Below are 25,300 nucleotides of genomic sequence, written 5' to 3'. Positions count from 1 at the left end.
TCTCCCTGGGACTCCCATGCATTGCTTACATACTTCCTGCGAGGAGAGCTGCAGGGATCAGGGATCCGAACACACAGGTGAGGGTGACCGTGCCTAGCAGCACCTCACAGCCATTCCCAGCAAGAGAGGAGTAATAATAATAATAATAATAATACTGTGTAATGCCCGCGGTCCTGCAGCAGTAATGGGTTATAGTCTTGACATCTCCTTGTGTTGTCACATCACAGTGTCACCGCGTTGTGCTGTCATGTCAGTGTCACCGTATCACCGTGTTGTCATGTCACAGTGTTGTGCTGTTGTGTCACTGTCACGCAATGTTGTCATATCAGTGTCACCGCGTTGTGCTGTCAGTGTTGTGCTACTGTCACGCTATGTTGTCATATCACAGTGTCGCGCTGTCATGTCGTGTCTCTGTATGACTTGGCGTTGTCATGACACTGCCACTCCGTATCGCGCCTCTCACCTGGTTCTTATCAAACTGTTCCCTCTCAGTCTCCAGACCGTGCCCGGAGCGGCGGCTCAGCACCCGGGAGGGCACGTTCTTTATACTGTTCATCCTGCGCACAGCCCGAGCGCACTCACAGCCCCAGCTCACTCACCCCCGAACACCCTGAGCTCACTCACACTCCGCTCAGGGTCCCCCCTCCCGCTCCGCCTGCCCGCCTCACCGAGCACTGACTGACTGTGACTGCCGCGCGCGGAGGATTCTGGGTAAGGGCAAGCAGCGGGCGGGGCTACGCGAGCTTCCAGCAGACACGCGGTGACGTCACCACGCAGGGAAGGTGAAGGTGTGATGTAAACAAGATGTCACCTGTGTAAACACCACCCAAGGACCCTGCTAGTAACCTGAGGCGGGGGTTACAGAACCTGGCATGGGTTTCATATTAACACATATTACAAGCCCACTGTGTATCACACTCTAAACCTATACATGTATTAAGGTTATTACAACAGTCATAATGTTATTTAACAAAAATATATATAGTATATATTTGTATCTAAGGCTATATATTATGAATTACATTTGTTTTATTTGTATTTAAGGCTATATATTATTAATTACATTTTTCTGAACTTAAATCTATATATTAATGTTATTCATTGATTTTTTTAAATTAAAACCTATGCATTAATTAATGTTCATTTTAGTACATAACAGTTAATTATTATTCATTACTAAGGTGGAGCAAAAAAATAGAAATAAACCACCAAAGATGCCCTGCAGGCCTTTAGCAGTGAAGAGTAAAGAGTTGTATGTTATAGTTAATTCATCCTTTTATCTTATTAAGTAAATTAAGATTTTTGAGGCAGCGTCATGAGTGCCAAAGGCGGCGAACTACGGGGGTTATTCATTAAGGAGAAAGAGCAGCTCAGTGAGTAACGACACTGACTCTGTAAACAGTGACACTGAGTTTGAATCAGTGGAGACAGGTTAAATTCCTGGTGTCCAGCTCCCACTACAAGTAATCGCCTATTGAAATCACTGGGAATTTACATGTGATAGTTCCACGGTCAGCACTGTTGAAATGTAATGAAGAATCCCCTTAAATATGTTAGAGGCACTTACATGGTAACCAAAAAGTAAGTGTGTGCAGCGCACAGCAAAATAGAGAGACAGGTCTGACAAAATAAGCTTCTTTATTTAAATTGCATTAAAACGGAGGGTGCAACGCTCCTACGCGTTTCGTGCAGTAGAATGCACTTTATCAAGGATCATCCTTATCATTGGACTATCATTACTATGGAGACAGGACCAAGCACTTGAGCACTACCTATTTTCCATATATCTATGCACATACATGGTAAGCCTGATGTGTCTCCCACTTTATTGCTATAAGCTCTTCAACACAGATTCCCTCTATATCTGCAGCGCTCACCCTTGCATGGTGTCGTTCAATCAATATTTTGTACAGCGCTGAGTATATTTTGCGCTACATTCATAATATACGTTTTCTCTTATGTAGCACTGTACGTAGAATTTGGCAGGCACATTGAGTTCCTGCCCCGAAGAATTTATAATCTAATTTTGCTGCCTGAGACACAGAGATAAAGTGACTTCCCCTAGTTCAGAAGAAGCCAGAATGGGACGTTTCAGAGGAGGCCATCTCGCCGCCAGGGACAGGTAGCCGCTGGCCGTTTCACCACGAAGGTAAGTGATTAGAGGGATTAGTGTTAGTATTTGGGGTTAACGTTAAGTGTTTTCGGGTAAAGCGTTAAGGTTAGTGGTTTCAGGGTAAGGAGGGAAGGTTATGGGTTTTTAGGGTTAGGGTCCGATTATGGGTAACGGCTTCAGGTTAGGAGTTTTAGGCTGAGGTTAATGAGTAAGGGGGTCTTTAGGGTAAAGGGTTAAGGTTAGGGACTTACCTTCGCTTAAAACTTAAATTCAACTTAAAAATATATATTTTGTATTGTCAAGAAAAAAAAACCCTCCTGTCGTCAAAACCTTAGGATCGAGGCGAGAGCTCAACTGTCCAGTTTAGTACAATTCCACTGAGAACAAGGAGTTCAATCGGGCGGACAGTATGAATTCAGTTGATAAATTCAAGACGCTACAAAAGGTAGGAAGTTTAGGGACAAGGTCATAGGCCATTCACTATGCTGTGAAAATGTCTTACTCATGCTCAATAATTCAGCTACATTCATTTCAATGGGATTAAAATCTTGTCCAGCATGGGGAGAGGGAGGGGGAGACAGCGTCACAAGCAGATTGCATAAGGGCTATTGTTTCCAGTAGAGTAAAATGTCTAGTCTAGTCAGGTCAAGTGGTAATTTCGGCTTCCACGTGAAGATTTTCCTATGGGCTTTAAATAAATATGTTAAAGGGGCAATCCCTCCTAGGACCAAAATTAACTAATTCCTGTGACATGATTAAGTGGAGTCTCATCTTGGTAATTTATACTTTTTTTTTTTACCCAAATCTGATACCTATAAGTATTTGTGAAAGGGAGACTTGGGTGGGGTGTGATTTCCTCTGGCTGCTCCCTTTGTGTGATGAGCGAGCACTTGTACAGCCAGGGTCACCCCACCTCCCCTTATGTTTATTGGGTCTCTAATAAGGAGAGGGTGGGATAAGGGGAAAGAAAACACTTGATTGACAAACACTTCCCCATTCAGAGACCCCTTAAGAAATTCAACTTGCACCTTTAAAACGTTACACTCAGCCTCTTGGAGTACAGCATACACAGCTGATGCAGGTCCAGCTGACATAATCCACTCAGCAATCTGACCTCCCTCCACACACCAGCTGCTTCCTTTGAATGTGTTTTTCGGGGCTTACACTGCACATTCCAGTAATCAAAGTTAGAGAGGATGATTAGAAGTGTGACAGGTCAGTTTCAGGACGGCCACCATGTTCAGGAAAGTCGGCCCCGATGATTTGCTAGAGGTGCCATATTTCCATCGCTGACAAATGAATATGCATTCAGTGCTCAATCTGAGCACAGAGACCCCAGCACTGCATGTGGTCTGACTCTCGGCAGGTTCACACGGGATGTGAGCACAAAGCTTGTGAGCGAGATAAAAATACAATACATGGAATTTATGTTTAAAGAGTACATTACAGTAGTTCACATGTCACGTAACTGAAGTGTCACTAAATACTGCGTTATTATAGTGCTTCGGTAATAATACAAGTATTTAATTTAAAAAATATATATATTTTTCACAAAAAAGTCTTATCAAAAAAAGGATATTTTAATCCATGTAACACTTGTGGTTGGGGTATGTTCTACAGATTTCAATGTTATATTTTCAAATGTAAATTTATTAAATAAACAAAAATCAGAGAAAGATTTGAATAAAACGTATTTCCTATCATTTTTTAGCAGAATTCTCTTTGGAAAGTGAAGACTTTTTCCCGCATTGTTGTGTCTGGCATTCGACAACAAACAACCGGCACATTGTATCCCTTAAAGCCAGAAGGGCCTTCAAGGCAAAGTGTTACAGGCAAAGGGGTTTAATGCACACAAACCGATGAGTAGAAGCAGTTTGTATAGGGATTGGCGTGACAGCATATTTAGCACACCTCTCTGTGAACTTCTACGCTATAAACACAGCTGCTGACATAAATACCATTTGAATTCGAACTCTTTACAGGAAGCCACATTGTAATGCATGACCTTTCCTTGCTGGGATGCAAAGGTTACATAGCAGCAATGGGATATGTTTCAAAAGCAGAGTTATAATAAGATGGGACAGCCCGCAGCCAGGAGATAAGCAACAAATGTTCGGAATAGGATTAGGGATTCCGGTTTTAGGTTTACTCCGGAAAAACCACCACGGACGGATCATCTTGCACTTGTTTTTTTTTTATAATAGGTTTTAACTGGAAATTTTCATTTGAGTTTCACATCTTGTAGCAGCCCAGCCCTAGGTAGGAGACAGAAGGCAAAAACACGAGATCTACAATCCCTAAATAGAGTGAAACAAAGCTCCAGTAAAGGAAGAACGGCATTTGACACCGCGCCGATCCTGCCTTCTTTACCGACGGAAAAGAATCACCCAAATAGGAATGGACACAACTTGCATTCTGTTGTGTTGAACTCTTGGGAAAGACAATGGTGAAACATGGAAGTCGTACTAATCCCAAAAATAATATTTGCTTTGTAGGACCTGATGCAGAGACTCGTGCCTGGTGACCGCATTATCTTCATCCATGTACTGCAACAAGAAAGAATACCAAAATCTACTCATTTCCTATTTACCATGTAAAAATATCTATATGGTTTTTTTTTTAAACCGCATCATCTATTTTGCGGTTGTAAAATACGTATAAAAAAACATGACTTTCTCAGGCATATAAAAGTAGGAAAAAATATCCGGTGTTTTAACGCAAACTTCTTGGGGAGTTTAAATGTCAATCTACAGCACTAAACCAATTAATTCACAAATAATGTACAACTACGGTGGAATGTGTATAAAAGCATTTCGCAGACTGCAGCACTAAATTAGAAGGCGGCCATTTCGTTAGGCACACAATCGGGATGTTGACAGATTTATAACAGGAGCCCCAAACGATTGCTAGGTAGGAATGTAGAATTATACGTATAAATAAAATAAGCAAAAATAAAAAAGTGGCGATACAGTATTGCTGCTTTAAGTCCAGTTGACATGATAGCGTCTCAGCGCTGTCCACCATTTAATCAATCTGGACCACAATATTTAAAGCAACAATCCCTACAGGTTTTGTTTGTACCCCGTTTATTTATAGAGGGGGTCCCCCATAGCTGAACTGCACTATTTTCAGCTCTGGGGCCTCCCTGGTTCCCGAGACATTTACTGGTGAAGTTACCAGGTTTAAATCTCCCCCCGGGGGGAAACAAATGTCCAGCAAAGTAGGAGGCAGGCACACACACCTTGTAAAAGGTAGCGTTGTACTACCGAAACGTCGGGTTATATGGCACATTAAAGCTTTCTGATTAAGACCGTGTGCCTGCCTCCTGCTTTGCGGATTAGCTTCCTCTGGGACCTGTGGACCTCCCCGGACGCGGTGTGCCGGCGGCTAAGTACCCCTCTCCTTACTACATGTATTGAGTGCATGCATTACCCTCTTGCATCATCGGAAACAAATGTCCGCCACATCTCTGGCCAATAGAAACATCATCAACTGCCTCATCATCAGTTGCGGCTTCCAATTGGATGGCCATTTAAAGCCTCTTTAAAAACCAGGAAGTAATTGCACAGTTCGGCATGTATTATGGTAAGCGCGCGTGTGGCAATGAAAGATACCTGTCTGCCTATGACGGAGTATCCGCTGCCGACGTCAGACAGCTTTTGTGCGGCAGCTTGGTAGAAATGCAAAGAGATTTGTATTTTCGAGCGGCTGCCGTGCAACTTGACTCTGTGAGCCAATCACAGGGAGGCCTGCCCGTGTGACGTCATGGCCACACGTCATAGCTTTCCCTGTACACACAAAACGTGAACGCCACGTGCAACTTCATGCGCACACGCTAGCGCACCCTCGCTTAGTATTATACAAGCCTAAGGGTGTCAGTAACCGGTGCAGCTCCTGGGGAAGCCCCGGAAAGGAGGGCGAGTTGGGGATTTTTGCTATAATGCTGAAACAAGGCAGGTGAAGAATGTTCCTTTAATACAGCGATGTACAAGACATACATTATACAGTTAGTGAAGAACCAAGAAAAACGCTGGAAAAACAGTATTCTTTGTATTTAATAAAAAAAATTGTATTGTACAAAAATATAAAGTTGCGTGAGAAATCCTATTTGGTGCGTGTAGTTTACAACCTTTTGTCAAAGGGTTAACAATCACTTATCCAAAACCTCTGGCTCAATATTTATAAGTAGTTTTCTTTGTATTAAAAGTCTGGTGTAAATATAAAAAGACAAGTCTTCATAAATATCCAGTTTGGCCCACATGTAACTTAAATAAGTCACTCATTCCACGTAATACTTCTTTTTGACGCTTGAGCGGAAGTCTTCAGTTTTACGTTCAAAACAACAAGGTCTTTTTATTCTGGATCGCAGCGGTAATCTGTTGGAAGAAAAGACGCCAGGGTCAAGATATGGTTGTCTAGCACAGGGGCGGCCAACTCCAGTCCTCAAGGGCCACCAACAGGTCAGGCATGCAGGATATCCCTGCTTCAGCACAGGTGGCTCAATCAGTTCATGCTTCAGCACAGACGGCTCAATCAGTGGCTCAATCTACAACTGAGCCACCTGTGCTGAAGCAGGGATATCCTGAAAACCTGACCTGTTTGTGGCCCTTGAGAACTGAATTAGCACTAAAGGTAATAGCGGAAAGTAGTTATCAAGAGCAAAAAGCAAGCGTGACCCTACCCCTTCCCTATTACAGTCAGGCAACAGATCGCTCAACAAAATCCATCAGCAAAGGAAGCTGGTCTGATACTGAATTGATGCAAACAGATTTCCCTTTGGTTGTATTGGTAGTGAGGACAGCACTGTTTGCATTGCTAAAATCAACTTGTTTTCAAGTGATATTAAAGATGCAAGGAAGGAGCACTCGCTAGTGAAGTGTAACCCTTCCTGGGAACGACAAATGAATCCAGGTAAGAAGTAAAAGGTAGGAACGGCATCACTCGCACGGACAGGATCAATGTCTCGCCCCTTTCTCCACAGGGCTGAAACGGTGATCCACTGAATAAACCCCTCTGGATAAGTCCATGTGAGGGCAGGCCTTTCTTCCTTTCACTTGCAGAGACAGCAAGCATGAAGAAGCCGCTGCTTGTAAAAATAAAGAAGAACCCATGTCATTATTGCAGAGTAGGCAAAAAGATCCTTGAGGGCAGCTCAATACTCTTTATGGATCTCTACAAAAGTCTGTATTACTGAACGTCGTTCAGTTGCCACGTGGGGGCAAATTATGGTGGTGTGGTTAATTTGAGTGTGCAGCCATTGACTATGCTTTGTTGCAGACAAACCCCTGCAATAAAAACCCACACGCAGCAGTGAAAATAATGTCAGAAGCCACTCAATGAGCCCTGTATGAAGATCCGTCACAAACATCCGCCGGGATTCACCAAACGCCAATCTGATGTTAACCGCCACTGACTTGCGATAGCCTTCTGCTTGGCGAGCCTCCCACTGTGTGTCCAAACCGGCAACTGCTGGTATGAATATAAACGACGCTCGCTCTGGCTTTAATCTAATATACAAACCACCTTATATAGCAAACAAATAAGTCACTTACCCTAAATCATCAAGAAAACCCAGATGTTCTAGGCTCGTGGTTCTCTAAATCCTGATTCTTTGTTTTCTGGGATGTCTCTGCTGTCTGTTGAAGTATAAAAACATTTTTTTTTTTAAAGTTTGTTATTCAATTATTATTATTTTTTTTTTTTTAAAGTTGCACATCTATTCTACCAGAGAAAATGTCACATTTTTATTTATTTATTTAACTTTTTTTTCTGTCCGTTCATAAATTTCTTTCTTATATATGTAGCTCAGTGCCCCTGGCTATGTGTTTCCTGGCCCCAGCATTGTAAGTCCTGGTAAGGCGCAGGCAGTGTTCGGGTTAAGTCCCTCTCACATGGGCCAGCATGAGAGTTCCCTAGGCCGCTGGTTAATTTGTTGTGGTTTCCAGGTGCAGTCTGGAAGCCGTTGGAGCCTGTGCCAGGGGGGGTGGGCTCACTGCAGGAGTGCTGCCCATGTTACCGGGGTGTAGGAGTGGGACGCTCCTCTGGTATAAAAGATGGCTCCATACCAAACTGAGTGTGTTCCAGTGTAGCCTGTTCCTTAGGGAGTTGGGCAATATTTCTACCTTGCCCCATCAGGGGGTAAGAGGGTTGAGACTAGCCTCAGGGGCCCCCAGTCCCTTGGGGGCCTAGTCAAGGAGTGATCACTATGCAAGCTGCGAGGGAAATGTGCTATGCTATGTGATAAGTACCTCTCTTGCATGAGAGAAGGAAGGACCAGGACTGGCCTACCAATAAATGGTGAACTATTTCCTTGCCTGGGTGTGAGCTTATGGAAGGGGTTCCTGTAGGGAATACTCCCTGCCTCTGGCAGAGACCTGCAGGATGGAGGCGCTGCACCAACGAACCCAAAAGCCTGTCCTGTTGCTGCGCCCTCTACCATCTGCGGAGACTCAGGCTTCCTGGCAGACTACAGATGAGCTACACAGCACCACTAGCACACCATGTTACTACAGATCTCCCTTAGGAGGTGGATAAGGGTGGTATACATATGTTTATATGTATGTATATCTTTATTTTATATAGGGCCATCCATGTACACAGCGCTTCACAGCAGTAACACACGGGACATAATAATATAACACATAATGGGAACAAGTGCTTTACGACATTTAAGTAACGTTAGGACAAGGAGTCCCTGCCCCCGAAGAGCTTACAGCCGAAGTTTCAACACCTACCGTGTATTTTTATTTAAAATTATTTAACTGGTTTAGATCAACCTAAAACCTATTCTTCCCCATATGTCGGATGCAGCACTGCTTCTAGAAATGGAACATTTGTGATACTTGCAGTTTTACCTTCTCAACAAGACTTATTTTTTAAACACGACTTAAATTGTGTGAACTCCAGGCAGACGCACACACTTTTTTACAGTTAATTGTATATACCAAAGGGTGGCCAACTCCAGACCTCAAGGGCCCCCAACAGGTCAGGTTCAGAATATCCCTGCTTCAGCACAGGTGGCTCAATCAGTCCCTGCTTCAGCACAGGTGGCTGACCCTCTGATTGAGCCACCTGCGTGGAAGCTGGGATATCCTGAAAACCTGACCTGTTGGAGGCCCTTGAGGATTGGAGTTGGCCACCACTGATAAAGTGGGTGCAAACATCTGCACCTGATTTTAATGCCCAAAAATGTATGAAAGGCGAAAAATACAGTTCATTTTAATGGGTGTATTTATTCGGTGCGTATGGTGCTGGGGGTTTTGCCCACTTTAGCAGTCGGGAGACTGTTCTATGTATCCTCTCCTGGTTAGTTTGTAACTTACCCGTCTGCCGTCTCCACAGCTGCTGGAATGACAGTATGAGCTGGGGAGGAGGGTGCTAAGCTCTAGGTCAGCAACCATCTGGCGGGACTCCGCCAGCAAACGCTGCAGCTTGGCGGTCGGAGAACAGGATTTCTGCAAAAGATGCAACAGACGTCCCGCATCATGATATTCCTCATCACTAAGAGACACCTGAACCAGGGGGTCCGTCTGAGCTTATTGTTGGCCCCCTGGATGTGGAGCAGCGAGTTTGGGATGGACAGTGGGTCCATCGGTCAAATTGGGGAAACAAAATGGCTCCCTCTCTCCCCCTCCCCTCTCTCTATCCCCCCCCCATATCTCTTTCTCTTCCCCCACCCCCTTTCTCCACCCCAGAAGAGTTCAAGTGAGACAGTGACAAATAAGACTATGCACGCACACGGCTCCCGGGAGGCTTCAGGTCTCGGAGTGTTGACTGCATTAGTGGTTCTGCATGAAGTTCTGAGATCAGCTCCGAGTGAAGGCTCAGATCGCTACCTGTCAGCCCGTTTCTCAGAGGAGAGCCCAGAGACAGGGATTCTATGTCTAACAGGCCGTCACTGAAAGACAAATCAAACACATGAAAAGGAGCAAAACATGAGTATTACACCCCGAAGGATGGTCCCGTGAAAGAAAGCTGGCAAGCCTAATGCAAATTCCATTTATTATTATTAATTGATTAGAAAGAAACAATATTGTATAACCAGTCGTGCCTGGTTACAATCATTTTAAAAAGGTTTAACCTGCTATAGTGAGACGGGGAGCGCTTGTACGTGTGATTGGGATTAGATGCAAAGCCAGTCAAATCACTCCACAGGCACACAGTGCACACAGGTACACAGGCACACACAGGCACACAGGCCCACAGTGCACACAGTGCACACAGGCACACACAGGCACACAGTGCACACAGGCACACACAGGCACACAGTGCACACAGTCACACACAGGCACACAGTGCACACAGGCCCACAGGCCCACAGGCGCACAGTGCCCACAGTGCAAACAGTGCACACAGGCGCACAGTGCTAACAGTGCACACAGGCCCACAGTGCACACAGTGCACACAGTGCAAACAGTGCACACAGGGCCGCAGGCCCACAGGCCCGGTGCAGACTTGTCTAAGACATGTGAATGTGCTCACAAGTGATATTCTTTATTGGCTATAAGCAAATAGTGGTGTTTTTTTGTTGCCTTTTTCACCCACCATAACTTGAATAATGTATAAAGATATATATATATATATATATATATACATATACATATACATACACACACACACACACACGTTATTTCTAACACTGTAATCTCTTCTGCTATTAATGCAATGGGAGGCCTTTTGAGCATCTATTAGTAGTGGTAGCCCATATAAAAAGCTATTAACCCCCTTACGTGCCCAACGCACTCGGGGGGTTAATTATGAATGCTGGTTTGGCCTGGGTTGAGGGCAACCCAAGAATGCAGGGTTTGAGGTACCTCCAAACGTGGGAACTGAAGTTGCCCTTAAGGTTGTGTAATTGGAAGCCTGAAAGCGCCCGATTAGTGCTGCCGGCGGGTGCGAGAGATTCTGTGCCAGTCACAGGGACTAGGTCCCTCATCGCGTTTACCTGGCGTCCTGATCCTCCTGTTCATGCTGCCGCGTTATCTCCTGGGAGCTCACCAAGTTAAGATGCAGAAACTGCAGGTCGTGCTGCTGTTTCACGTAGATCTGTGCAAAGAGAGCCGTGTTAATTCGCACTTTCAGCACTAGGCGGAGATATCAGTGGCTATGTATCCAGTCTCCCAGCTGCATCAAAAAGCGTGCCGCGGGACACAATTTATTGCAGATTTTTTTGGGGAGGGGAGGGGGCATCGCCACGGAGTTTGGTTTGGAGACCAGGCTTGGATCTCTATTGGCTGTCAATGTTGATGACGTCATCCGCTACCCGAACCCAGAAGTAGGCAACGTGGGGAAGCGTTGGTCGTTTAACCAGCATCCACAAGATGTTCCAGTAATGCAGCTGTGCAGCACTACAGGACCCAGAGTGGTCAAACCGCCTGCTTTATTTCTACAGCATGTGAGTGGATTGAGCTATTTTGCTCTATCATATGTTCATTAAACCGTGCTGCACTATATTTCTTCTCTCTCTCTCTTATATTACCCCGAGAGTTCCTGCTTCCAGATTCCTTGTGTGATCATCACTTCAATACAACCAGTGGGAGTTTTGCGCTTTAAGTGTTTTCTGTGTCGTCTGCTGAGGGATGTTTAATCCTTACACCAGCAGCATCTCCATTGGTGATATTTATTTGTATTCAATCACTTCATTTATTTATTACTTGGGGTTTGCGCTTTAATTTTCTGTTCACTTTGCTTGTACAGAAGACTGGGGTAGTCATTTTTCGCTAAGGTACCTTTTGTGTAATTAACGAGTTTAAAAGAAGGTCCATCCTGAAAATTTTCCCTTATATAGTGTTTGTGACCTGCAGTTCCATTAACACCATAGGTGGGCAACAAGCGGCCCTCGGGGGGTTTATCTGCGGCCCCCCAACCAGTGAAACATAGTACAGAAGGAGCGGAAATGTTACTGGCGCGGACCGTACCTTCTCACCGCTCTCAAAGCTGCCTAATAACTGCATTTATAAGTACTGTAATGCCAGCTCCTCTCCTGTGTGATAAATACAGTACTGCCCGCTCCCCTCCTGCGCTGATAAATACAGTACTGCCCGCTCCTCTCCTGTGTGATAAATACAGTACTGCCCGCTCCCCTCCTGTGTGATAAATACAGTACTGCCCGCTCCTCTCCTGTGTGATAAATACAGTACTGCCAGCTCCTCTCCTGTGTGATAAATACAGTACTGCCCGCTCCTCTCCTGCCCTGACAAATACAGTACTGCTCGCTCCTCTCCTGCGCTGATACAGTACTGCCCGCTCCTCTCCTGCGCTGATACAGTACTGCCCGCTCCTCTCCTGCGCTGATAAATACAGTACTGCCCGCTCCTCTCCTGCGCTGATAAATACAGTACTGCCCGCTCCCCTCCTGTGTGATAAATACAGTACTGCCCGCTCCTCTCCTGTGTGATAAATACAGTACTGCCCGCTCCCCTCCTGCGCTGATAAATACAGTACTGCCCGCTCCCCTCCTGTGCTGATAAATACAGTACTGCCCGCTCCCCTCCTGCGCTGATAAATACAGTACTGCCCGCTCCCCTCCTGTGCTGATAAATACAGTACTGCCCGCTCCTCTCCTGTGCTGATAAATACAGTACTGCCCGCTCCTCTCCTGCGCTGATAAATACAGTACTGCCCGCTCCTCTCCTGCGCTGATAAATACAGTACTGCCCGCTCCCCTCCTGCGCTGATAAATACAGTACTGCCCGCTCCTCTCCTGCGCTGATACATACAGTACTGCCCGCTCCTCTCCTGCGCTGATACATACAGTACTGCCCGCTCCTCTCCTGCGCTGATACATACAGTACTGCCCGCTCCTCTCCTGCGCTGATATATACAGTACTACCCGCTCCTCTCCTGCGCTGATACATACAGTACTGCCCGCTCTTCTCCTGTGCTGATAAATACAGTACTGCCCGCTCCTGCGCTGATACAGTACTGCCCGCTCCTCTCCTGCGCAGTTACATACAGTACTGCCTGCGCCTCTCCTGTGCTGATAAATACAGTACTGCCCGCTCCTGCGCTGATAAATACAGTACTGCCCGCTCCTCTCCTGCGCTGATAAGTACTGTACTGCCCGCTCCCCTCCTGCGCTGATAAATACAGTACAGCCCGCTCCTCTCCTGCGCTGATACATACAGTACTGCCCGCTCCCCTCCTGCGCTGATAAATACAGTACTGCCCACTCCTCTCCTGCGCAGTTACATACTGTACTGCCCGCTCCTCTCCTGTGCTGATAAATACAGTACAGCCCGCTCCTGCGCTGATAAATACAGTACTGCCCGCTCCTCTCCTGCACGGATAAATACAGTACTACCCGCTCCTCTCCTGCTCTGATAAATACAGTACTGCCCGCTCCTCTCCTGCACTGATACAGTACTGCCCGCTCCTCTCCTGCGCTGATACATACAGTACTGCCCGCTCCTCTCCTGCGCTGATACATACAGTACTGCCCGCTCCTCTCCTGCGCTGATACATACAGTACTACCCGCTCCTCTCCTGCGCTGATAAATACAGTACTGCCCGCTCCTCTCCTGCACTGATACAGTACTGCCCGCTCCTCTCCTGCGCTGATACATACAGTACTGCCCGCTCCTCTCCTGCGCTGATACATACAGTACTGCCCGCTCCTCTCCTGCGCTGATACATACAGTACTTCCCGCTTGTCTCCTGCTCTAATCACTAGTTTCCTGTGTAAGAAGAGGAGTGGGACAGGATTCACCAGCGCGTTGGCGTTAAACTGCTGCAGACTGGAGCGGCGAGAATTTCCTAACCACGGCTTCCACGTCCCTGCAGCCTGGGGAGGTGGGAGACAGGTTTCCTGCTGCCACGAGTTACGCACTTACTACATCCCCCTACCTGCCGCAGGTTCTGCAGCTCCGTGTCTGTTCTGTCTTGCTTTGATTTTGCCAGTTGAAGCAGTTGATCTTTTCTCTTCTCTCTTTCAGCTGTTACAAAGAAACAAGAGTTCGGGTAAAGCAGTTGTTCACGTTGCCGACACAAAGGTTCCACCTCATAAACTCCTTGTTCTCAAAAGGCACCGTCCTAAACAATTACCGTGGTGAATTTGGAGAGTGCTCTGCAATGCGTTGCATGCCCTTCTGGCAGCAAAAGGGTTAAAAAAAATGAGGAATGATTGTTTGCACCATATTGCATAGGTCTATTAGCTTTTCCAATAAGGGGGGGGGGGGGGGAACCTGAAAACAATAAGAAATATCATGGAACACACAAAATAGAATGCTGTGGTTAGTAACGACTCATTCTTAAAAATGTGCAATCCCACAGTCGGACTGTGACTCCTATCTCGGACTGTGACTCCTATCTGTGTGAGCGAGCAGACAATCACATCCGTAAGAAATGATTATGACTAATGATCCTTTAAATTACTAGGATTTAGCAGAGATCAGCGAGCTGCAGATCTGTGTGTGCAAACGGGGAAGGATTGGGAAACCCACCGGCAAACACCAGCTCGGTCTGCAAGTAGCCACTCTCCTGTTTGAAGCGTATGATCTCCTCCCTCTGCTCGTTGTTCTCTGCAGTCTTTTGGCTGAAGTCATCTTTTAAAGACAAACAATTTGCTATTACAAGGGGTGGCAATCACTAATCCTGCAGTGCAGAGGTTTGCAGCAATTCCAGCCTAAGAGGCTACCGGCGTCACCGTGCAGGGGCTCTGAACAATAAACTTTACAAAAGGACATTACAAACCAAAACAAATTAAAGCCGGGGTTCTCAACCCCAATCCTCAAGATGCACCCCCCCCCCCCCCCCCAACCAACAGGTCTGGTTTTAAGGATATCCCAGATTCACCACAGGTGGCTCAATGTCAAAGACTGAGCCACCTGTGGGGAGAAGGGATATCCTGAAAGCCTGACCTGTTGGGGGGGGGGGGGGTCTTGAGGACTGGAGTTGAGCCCCCCTGGGTTAAAGGCTTAGCATTGCACATATTCAAGTTGGGGTAATAGAGAAACCGTTGCTGATTTTTATCGTTGTAAAGACCTTTAAATTGTTCCCCTTATAAAACCCCTATACTGCTGTATATGTAAAGTATTACTTTGCATCGTCGCCAGCCCTTAACGCAGCAATCCCAACCAACTCCTTTCTGCAGGATTGGAACCGGAGGTCCTCAGCACCTGAACCCCATTTTCAGCTCCGGGGACCCCTGGTTTCCCAGATATACACTGGTGAAGTTACCAGTATCACATCCTGGTTTTAAAGCAGCAATTCAAATCGTTTTTAATGTCCTTATTTTTTTTAGCATGGGATTGAAGTAGGGGGTCTCTGCAGCTGAACCCCGTTAATTTCAGCTCCGGGGACCCCCTGCTTCCCGAGATACAGACCTCTCTCCGTAGGGGTTGCCGGTAGACTCTCCACTTGGCCAGCTCCCGTGCCCTGCCGACCAATAGGAAGCCGTGACTTCATCAGGGTCAGCTTCCGATTGGCCCACGTGCAGCTTTAAACTTTGCCATGATACCGGCACCTTCTATGACGTCTGTATCTCGGAAAGCAGGGGGGGGGTCACCGGAGCTGAAATAAACGGGCTTCAGCTCCAGAGCCCCCCTACTTCAACCCTACGCTGAAAAAATAAGAAAATAAAACCCAGGTGTGATGGCTCCTTTAGCGGGGATTTAAGTGGCCGGCCAATAGGAAGTTGATGTTGCGGCTTCATATTGACCCGTGGGACCTGCAACATTTGTCTGCCATTTTGTTTCCCCTGGAGAGAGATTTAGAACCAGTAATTTCACGCGTAAAAATCTTGGGAAGTTCCCTGAGCTGAAAATAGTGCGGTTCAGTTCAAAAGAATCTCTCTGTTCTTATCCTGTATAAAAAACACACATGCACACAGCAGCCAGGATTACTTTTTTAAGAGGTTGAGAGAATGTGAGTGGATACACACACACACACACACACACACACACACACACACACTAGATTCCACAACTATCCAGCACCAACCCAAGTCCCATCCATAAAGGGGAGTGAGCACCGGGAACCGACACACCTTTCAGTTTCTCGACTTCAGTCTTCAGCCCTTTTAACCTGGGCTTCAGGTCCTGCACTTCCCTAATAGCCGAGGCTTCCCCAAGTCTCGTCCCCCTCAGTGCCGCTTCCAGCTCTTTAAATCGGGACGTGAACTCTGTAATGTGATTGGTTGCCTCAATGATGTCCTTGTCCTAAAAGCAAAAAAACACTTAAATAAAGAGGAAAAATGCCAGAAAATAAACCTGATGCATTGTGCCTCCAGCTATACACCGTGTCCCCCAGCACTCATAGCAAATAAGAGAGAGTAACAAGCTGGGCCCTCTAAAAAGGACTTTCCTCGGGGCATGATGAAGATCCGATTTGGGGCCTAAACGTTGGTATGTTTTTAACAAGGCTCAAATAAATGCGACTTGTTAATGCCCAGCGTATTTGTCTTGACCTAAAGTAAACAGGAATTAGACGGAAGTACTGGAACAGCATTTAAGCTGTGGTTATTGTACCAACTTGTTAATCCAGGGTCTGTGTTCTGTTGTGAGTTTGGCGGGTGCCCGGTTCAGTTGGGTCCTCTTACCTCCTCCAGAACCGGCATCTCCTGCTATAATGCGTCGCCTTGACAATGAGACGTCACATGACACGCGGGGCTCCTTGCTCACCCTCCCGTCATGAGACGTTGCATGATAGCAGGAAAAGATGCCGGCACTGACAGGGGCCCCGCGCTCTCCCCTCCCCGGCAATGACCGTTTGGATGTTGTGCTGGTTAATTTAACCACAACATGGAAACCGTGATTACGGAAGGTGGGCCCGGGGAAGAGTGCGGGACCTCTGTGAGCGCGGGGCAGGTGCAGTCGCACCGAAGATAGCGCCATCAAGCCGGCCCTGAGAATTGCAAAGTGAACGGCAAACAAATCCCTCAAACTGCTTGTTACCTTTAGCCTCAGCAAGGTGGCCAGCTCCTGTTCTCTGGCTTGTAACCGCCCGACGTGGGAGGAAAATTCCAGCACAGAATCATTCAGGCTCTGATTTTTTTCCTACCGGAGCAAAAACAAGAGACACGGCGGCTGTTACCGCATGAAAATACGGTGACCGGGAGTCACCTTCCGCAGAAGACTCGTTGTCAAAGCCGGACGCTTGGGAACTTTATTCAATAAAACTGTGATGTACCCGTACTGTGCGCTCAGAAGTCACGCACGTTACAACTACTCCAGCAATATTCTTAGAACAGCAATTGCCAACTTAATAATTCAAAACAAAATAATTCCCATACACTGCTGCCTTACACATGTGAAAACCGTCACACAGGTCGTAAGCTACGGGGTTAATAAGCGGTCATTATTAATGTGGGCCAAAACTTTAGAAGGTTCAGAAACCAATCGGTTCATATTTTGGGCATTAATGGGATAGGAATGTCTGGAAATATAAAGACCTCAATACGTTTGTTTTATGGAAATGTTAAACGTTTTAAAAAAGTCTTATAGTCCGCTCCGGGGACCCCCTGCTTCCAGAGATGGAGATCCCCATTTGGGGTGCCGGTAGCCGCTCCGCTCCGGGGACCCCCTGCTTCCAGAGATGGAGATCCCCATTTGGGGCACCGGTAGCCGCTCCGGGGACCCCCTGCTTCCAGAGATGGAGATCTCCATTTGGGGTGCTGGTAGCCGCTCCGCTCCGGGGACCCCCTGCTTCCAGAGATGGAGATCCCCATTTGGGGCGCCGGTAGCCGCTCCGGGGACCCCCTGCTTCCAGAGCTGGAGATCCCCATTTGGGGCGCCGGTAGCCGCTCCGGGGACCCCCTGCTTCCAGAGATGGAGATCTCCATTTGGGGTGCTGGTAGCCGCTCCGCTCCGGGACCCCCTGCTTCCAGAGATGGAGATCCCCATTTGGGGCGCCGGTAGCCGCTCCGGGGACTCCCTGCTTCCAGAGCTGGAGATCCCCATTTGGGGCGCCGGTAGGCGCTCCGCTCGACTAGCAGGGTTCCTATATTGGCAGAGTTTCAAAGCTCCAGTGCCCTGCGGGTCAATACGAAGCCGTGAGGTCATCAGGTCCAGCTTCCTATTGGCTCTTATGACGCGGGAGCTTTAAGCCCCGGCCGGAGCTGCTACCAACACCCCCTATGACATACGAAGGTTTGTATCTGTGAAAGTAGGGGGTCCCTGGAGCGGAGATTAATGCTCTGGAGACCTCATTTCAATCCAATTAACAAAGCCCTTGCTAAGTAGCTCTTCAATGCTTTGATCTCTCTTTCTCCGTTACCTCCAGATCCTGACAGTGATCCGACGCGTCCGAAGCTCTGAGCGTCAGTTCCAGGAGCTGCTGCTGGGTGCTCTCCAGCGTCGTGCGACCGTCCTGCTGCTGACTTTCCAGCACTTTTATCCTCTTCGTTAGAGATCGGATTATTTCATTTCTTTTCTGCAGCTCGTCTAATAAAAGCCAAAAAAACGCCACCTTCGTGTTTTATAAACTGCAACCCGTGTCCTCATGTGTAGACGATATAACAAGCATGCGTGTGTGTGTGTTTATATGTGAATATATATTATATATATATCTTTATAAAATAAATTAACATAAGAGCCGGAGGGTCTTGAGAAACTTCACGGTGACGCTCTCAGCTGCAGGGAACTCCCTGGTTGCCGGTAAAATAGAATTGTCTGCCAGGGTCTGCGCTAGAAATCCCAGCGGCCATATTTGTAGTTTTTGTAGAGATTCGAGTGTATATTTAGCAGCAACCAGGGGTCGCTTTTAGCAGGAGCAGTGGGGTTGTACGCAGCAGGACCCCACCAATACCCCTTCCCCGCCCCCAACACACGGCACCTTAGGCCCATCAGCGTGGCCTGCAATGCTGAAAGTTGATGGATATCGCATACACTTTTGCCACCCCAAGGCCACGTGTTCCCTGCGACGACCGTGGGACATTAGCCACGTACTTTCTAGCCTGTTGCATTTCTGCTCCAAAGTAAGAACCCGCTGACGGTCGTGCTCCCAGGCGAGGAGCTGCCTCTGGTGCACGGATACCATGTCATTGAGCTCCTTGTCTCGGTCTTTCAGCTCCGCGATTAGCAACTGCAGTTCTTTCCTCTGCTTCTGGATGGTGGAATTCTCCAGGTCCGTGCTAAGAGACTGCAAGAAAACCCACGAGAACTCACGTGAAGCCACGAGAACTCACGTAAAGCCACGAGAACTCACGTAAAGCCACTACCAGCACAATTATTCAGAGACGCAATCTAAGCGGCACGTAAAAAAATTCAAGTGTTTTTTTCTTTTAAATATATGCAGTCTTTGATTACCTTTATTGAAAACGAATTACCTACGTTGCTGATCGATTAGTTCGCCCGCGATCGATCAGCAAAGATTCTGCTTCCCAGGGTTCACTAAATGGCTGCCTTTCAGTTTCTATCAATCCTTTGGTCAGTGTAACTCAGCAGCTACAATGTATTCTTATATTACCACGGTAACATTATCTATTGTTAGTGTGCAGCTGAAACTGCTGGGAATATTGGCAACAAATTATCACAAACAGGAAAATGTGGTACACATATTTTGCACTGCTGGGGAGATGTGCTAAACGCTAAAGCCTGCTAGAGAATCCTAAGGATGCTCAGTATATTAAAACTAATTAAATATGGCATTAAGAGTTAGATTTAAAAAAATGCAGTAAATATTATCTAATACTACAGAACGGATTAAAAAAAAAAAAAAACACATGTAGGATATTGCTTGGGTGGCTCCTTTAAAAGATAGTGTTACTGTGTCCGATTTCAAAAGAGCAGAAACCTGCTAGATGTGAGGACATACAGTACCTTCTCTATAGACCAGTCTGTAAATAATTTTAGGCTATTAAGCCACGGGCAAATAATTAAAAAAAAAAAAAAAAGATATCCCTTTATTCGCATAAGTTTTTAATGTAGCATTTTCAATGAATATTCTGCAGAATAAAGAAATACTAAGAAAGTCCGCGTGCGAAGGCCTTTTGTAAATGTACAACATCGATGATAAAAAATAGATAAATATATTCAATATAATTGACACAGATCACGGTCACAAAAGTACTTAAATGATCATATATGCATACACGTGTACAGAATAATGCAAATGTAAACAAGTCTAAAGATACAATAAAGGACTACACCTTACCAAAAAAGTTATGGCAGTATAGCAGGCTGACACCCCAGTGAATGAGACGTTTCGGGCTGAGGGACGCCCTTAGGCAAGAAACCAAAAGGTGACTTATCGCAGCAAACCCCCATAAATTTGAATGGGAAACTTTGGCCCGGACAATATACAATTAACCCCTAAAGCGTGTGTTCAATTCCAGTCCTCAATACTCCCCCAACATGTCAGGTTAAGGATATCCCTGCTTCAGCACAGGTGGCTCCATCGAAGACTGCACCCCCTGTGCTGCAGCAGGGATGTCCTGAAAACCTGACTTGTTGGGGGGGGGGGGGGGGGGTCAAGGAAAGGAGTTGAGAACCCCTGCTCTAATGCATGAACTGCATTTTGTAATGAGCCGTGAAGAAATAACCAACACAATCTAAGAAAAACGGCACAATTTCAAATATTTTAAGATTGCGAGAACGTGTATAAGTAATTTCTGATCATCGCTGTGTCTGACTGCTCCTAATGAATAATAAATGCCTTCAAAACAACCACAGATCACACACTCATTCTGGTAATTAACCTTCACAATGAGTGATACATCTGGAAGAGATACTTGAAATAATCAGCACAATAGAAATATGACCAGTTTGGAAAGAGACAGAATGAGCCGTCGGAGAGAAGCCCTCGATTATTACAATAAATAAAAACATTTGATATATTTTTTTTTTTTATTGTGCCGACAAATAATGTATCGCTTCCGAATTATAATTTCACTACCTGCTTACCCAGGAGTTGGAGATGTAATATGCACGAGTGTTATGTACCTTTGGTGGAGACGTGAGGGGGAATGATGAGTTCATAGGGATGTGATGCTGTGACTTTTACAGACAGACGATTCTGTGGATATAAAGCACTTTCATACATCAGAAAAACTACTGTACATGTGATCAGCGAGAAACAAAGGCATGTGTAATAAACGCAGCAGTGCAACCAAAATCAACATTTTTTTAAACTTGACCCGATCTCTTCTTCCAAGGGAGTTTATTTTATTTATTGAAATCTGATGCTTTGTTCAGGAGATATAAGCGTTTGAATCATTAAGTATCCAGAGTTTTCCACAGACCCAGTGCAGTTACGGGTTAACATGAAAACCTCAGAAGCAAGAGATTTAATAAAAACCATGACTGTTACAAAAAAAAACCCTTAAAATAAATAACATTGACAGCAGGACATGCTCAGGTGACGTTATACCAGCATATCCTAACATTATAGGACTTAAACTCATAGAGGCTTCTGGGCTCTATAAAAATGGCCGTTTAACGGCTCCATTAACCCATTCACCGCCAGAGGGGCCAGCAACATATTGCTGAGCAAAGTGTTGCAGGTCCTACGGCAAAGTGAGGGGAAACGTCATCTTTTAGCCCAAAACTTCTTCAATTAGGAACGCATTGCAGGCGCTTTGACAGAGAAGGGGTCAGTGTTTTTTTGCTTTTCTGTCTGGTAGTGACAGGGTTAACAGTCATGTCATTCTCCAAAAACAAGTACTGTTTTGCACACCCCACCTAGGAGCTAAGGGAGCAACGCAGGGGTGGGCAGCTCCAGTCAAGGTCAACCAATAGGTCAGTTTTTCAGGATATCCCTGCTTCAGCACAGGTGGCTCAATCAGACTGTGCCACTGATTGAACCACCTGTCCTGAAGCAGGGATATCCCGAAAACTTGACCTCTTGGTGACTTTTGAGAACCGGAGTTGGTCACCCCAGGCTGGACGCATCCCTGTGATCTGGCATGAAAAGTTCACCTTTCCCCCACACTCCGTAATTAGCAATGTCCCTTGTGAGACAAAATAACCCAGTGAGTGTGCATTGCACACTCCGCGGGCAGTGAGGCACAGCCATGTATTTATGTCTGTCCACCGCCAAAATGTAGGCATTTGGCTGTGACAGCAAGAAGCACATTCATATAAACTATATTAAGAATAATGCAGAGAATATTATCTCTAATTAATATTATAATAATTATCTCTAATTAACATTAATACTATCTCCAAAATATCACCCCATTACATAGTTACATAGTAGATGAGGTTGAAAAAAGACGTACGTCCATCAAGTTCAACCTATGCTAAAATAGACAACAGATACTTTATTCTATATCTATACTTACTTATTGATCCAGAGGAAGGCAAACAAAAATCCCCATTAAGGGGAAAAATTAATTCCTTCCTGACTCCAAGAATTGGCAATCGGATTAATCCCTGGATCAACATCCTTCCCATGTATACTTATTTGGTATATCCCTGTATACCTTTCCCATCTAAAAAGATGTCCAACCTTTTTTTTAACAAATCTATTGTATCTGCCATCACAGTCTCCACGGGTAATGAATTCCACATTTTAACTGCCCTTACTGTAAAGAACCCTTTCCTTTGTTGCTGGTGAAATTTCCTTTCCTCCAACCTTAAGGGATGGCCCGAGTCCTTAGTACTGCCCGTGGGGTGAATAGTTCTTTTGAAAGCTCCTTGTATTGTCCCTGAATATATTTGTATATAGTTATCATATCCCCTCTTAGACGCCTCTTTTCTAATGTAAATAAATCTAATTTAGCTAGCCTACCATTTCTAAATAACATTGATCAAAATATCTCTATATAAAATGACTCTAAATAATGGTATTAATGTAACATTAAATAATTGTGATCTGTAAATACCATAGTATCTCTATAAAAAGAATGTGCTCTAAAAACCCCCATTAATATTAACATAGTAGATGAGGTTGAAAAAAAACCCATTTTATTTATTTATAAAATGTGTTACCACGAAGTAATACATTGAGAGTTACCTCTCGTTTTCAAGTATGTCCTGGGCACAGAGTTATAACAGTCCATGGTTACATTAAAAGAACAGAGAGGTTATACAATCAATTCACAGACATTTCATGGACAGATAGAGTTGGAAAATTGGGTGCAGGGGATAATTGGCTGGCGAGTTTCAGATTAGATTAGATAGAGCAGCTTTAACATCACCAAACGGCTCACATCCTTTGGCTGCCCTTCAGCTGCACCAAAAGGCTGTCCGCCTTTGGGGCGACGCCGATGTCAACCCATGCTAAATGTAGACTGCAGATACTTTATCCTATATTTGTACTCGCAGTATTTTGGGCCAGAGAAAGGCAAATCTATATCACATTAATAATAATAATCTCTAGATAACATTAATACCAGACCCTCCAAGATCTGCCATGTGTAAATACAGTAGGCACACTTTATTTGCGGTCAGTGTGCGATTAAGGACCTCCCAAGCTAACGCGTCATTTACTACACGCTACAATCAAATGACCAATAACGTGTATTTTGAGATTTTTATGTACATAAAGGTATGTTAAAATGAGTAATAACCAGCTGATCATGCTCAGAGAAGTCCTCAATCTCCCACGTGCCTTAATCCTCTGAAGGTTCAACCCCTGGCAGGAATTAGTACAGCTGCTGGGTACAGGACATAAAACAGGTACCGTACCTGCTAAACAGGGACATTTGCAGGGTATTTAATACACGTTACAACATGAGTGTGGCTAAATAACATTAATAATATAATAATTTAAACAACATTATCAATATCTCCACATAACATATAGTAATTGTAGTAATAATAAACACTAATACTAGTATTAATAATGATAGCAGATAGTATTAGTAGTAATAAACAATAATACCAGTATTGTCATGATGGTAATAATAAACAATACTACTAGTATTAGTAATGATAGTAATAGTAGTAATAAAAAACAATACTAGCATTAGTAATAATACTAATAGTAGTAATAATAAACAATAATACTAGTATTAGTCATGATAGTAATAATAAACAATAATACTAGTATTAGTAATGATAGTAAGCAGAAGTCCTGTGATATAATGGACTCTCCCCCAGCCCCCCTGGGGGCCTCCCTGCATCCCCGGCCTCCCCTGGGGGCCTCCCTGCATCCCCGGCCTCTCCTGGCGCCTCCCCTCCCGGGACTCACTGTGCTCAGCTCTTCCAGCACCAATATAGCAAAGACATCCCACTGCTGGCCAAATCCCGCGAGGTCTCCGTGATGTCACCACCACTTCTCGCGAGACTTCCTGCCAGCTGGCTGGGAATGCATGTGATCTGGTCACGTGCTTCTCTGTGGTCCTGGCTGATCTCTTTGTTGCCCAATGAAAGAATTGTGTGTTTTGTGTATTTTCTTTTAGATTGGTATTACACATTGGTAGTGATTGTGCATTTACTGATATATTATATCATGTATATTTAATATAATTAAACATATAAGAGAATGTAATCAGTGAGTTCCTGCAAGCACAGTGCACATGGCTGCAATGTTTAATTGTAAAGATTGCTGCTAAACCCAGGCATGTTTTTATTACATTCGGTGAATTTTTGTGTTTTTATTAGCAGTGCATTTACTTGGCTATGGTTACCGTACCATACTTTACATATAGGGTTGCCAGGTCGCTTCTCCAAAAATATTGGGGACACTTCTGTCCCTGCTCCATGCTATCTCCTCCTCTCCTTGGCCCCAGGCTCCTGCTGATTGATTGCTGGTGGGTAATGCAGCCAATCAGGATGGAGGGAGCTGCCCAGCCCCCTTGCAAAAGCCCTGCTCTCTCCCTGCTTGGAACCCATCAGCCCCAAGCCAGTCAGGTTACTATGTCTAGAGAGCCAATTCGAGACACATACATGTCCAGTATTACCTCTAATTGTTTACTGGACAGTGTCCAAATACAGGATAGTCCAGTTCAATACTGGACACCTGGCAACCCTACCTTCCACTCATCTGCACCTCCATACCAGCCTTAATCTCTTGCCCATGCTGTCTCTCCTCTCTGCCCCTTTCACCTTTGCATTCCTCAAAATCTTTCCCCTCGCTGCTGCTTACCTGTGGAACTCACTCACACTCCATATACACCAAGCATCCCCTCTCCCTCCTTAAACCCGTCCCCCTCTCCCTCCTTAAACCTGTTCCCTTCACTGCAGCGTACCTGTGGAACTAGCTCACACCAAGCACCTTCTCTCTCCACCTTAAGGCCATAATTATACCAGATGCGGCTTAGCGGCAGCGCGATCCGGTGACGTCACCCTCACGCTGCCGCCCAGC

General features: G+C 45.5%; 2 protein-coding genes and 1 long non-coding RNA gene across 7 annotated transcripts in view; 1 reads left to right on the top strand and 2 right to left on the bottom strand.

The window, feature by feature from the left end:
* Positions 1-698, bottom strand: part of HIP1R (huntingtin interacting protein 1 related) — a 59,953-nt gene extending 59,255 nt beyond the window's left edge. Inside the window, exon 1 of the mRNA XM_075568283.1 lies at positions 464-698. Coding sequence (XP_075424398.1) covers positions 464-556 — 93 coding nt within the window. The 5' untranslated portion in view covers positions 557-698. The remainder of the gene's footprint in view (positions 1-463) is intronic.
* LOC142464774 (uncharacterized) lies at positions 450-6,552 on the top strand. Of its 2 annotated transcripts, none has more exons than XR_012787717.1 (4): positions 450-1,802; positions 1,965-2,149; positions 2,449-2,558; positions 3,828-6,552. It is a non-coding gene; the product is annotated as an uncharacterized LOC142464774 (long non-coding RNA). The 2 variants fall into 2 exon arrangements; XR_012787716.1 differs by having other exon boundaries at positions 3,825-6,551.
* Positions 6,151-24,285, bottom strand: CCDC62 (coiled-coil domain containing 62). Of its 4 annotated transcripts, none has more exons than XM_075568285.1 (13): positions 24,185-24,285; positions 20,992-21,064; positions 18,997-19,189; positions 18,326-18,492; positions 17,005-17,106; positions 16,098-16,269; positions 14,554-14,655; positions 13,958-14,046; positions 11,058-11,158; positions 9,851-10,010; positions 9,436-9,567; positions 7,666-7,749; positions 6,151-6,489 (listed from the first exon to the last, which is right to left on the bottom strand). In XM_075568285.1, the coding sequence occupies exons 2-12, from the start codon at positions 21,025-21,027 to the stop codon at positions 7,675-7,677; spliced, it is 1,329 nt and encodes a 442-aa protein (XP_075424400.1). In that variant the 5' UTR covers positions 21,028-21,064; positions 24,185-24,285; the 3' UTR covers positions 6,151-6,489; positions 7,666-7,674. The 4 variants fall into 4 exon arrangements, with proteins under 4 accessions (XP_075424400.1, XP_075424401.1, XP_075424403.1 ...); XM_075568286.1 differs by lacking the exon at positions 24,185-24,285 and adding an exon at positions 23,562-24,146; XM_075568288.1 differs by lacking the exon at positions 6,151-6,489 and adding an exon at positions 6,496-7,582.
* Positions 24,286-25,300: the final 1,015 nt, after the last annotated feature.

This window comes from Ascaphus truei, chromosome 13 (assembly GCF_040206685.1).
Source record: "Ascaphus truei isolate aAscTru1 chromosome 13, aAscTru1.hap1, whole genome shotgun sequence".
NCBI lineage: Eukaryota > Metazoa > Chordata > Amphibia > Anura > Ascaphidae > Ascaphus > Ascaphus truei.
Note: the sequence above shows the minus strand (reverse complement) of the source record. Positions and strands in the feature narration are given on the sequence as shown.

What these genes read in the sequence shown, in the direction of transcription:
- CCDC62 (XM_075568285.1), bottom strand. Translation starts at nt 21,027, where the DNA reads ATGAACTCATCATTCCCCCTCACGTCTCCACCAAAG. An exon ending in CCACCTTGCTGAGGCTAAAG is followed by an intron (nt 16,270 to 17,004) that starts GTAACAAGCAGT and finishes TTTTGCTTTTAG; the next exon opens with GACAAGGACATCATTGAGGC. An exon ending in AGCTGCAGAACCTGCGGCAG is followed by an intron (nt 11,159 to 13,957) that starts GTAGGGGGATGT and finishes CTCTTTGCACAG; the next exon opens with ATCTACGTGAAACAGCAGCA.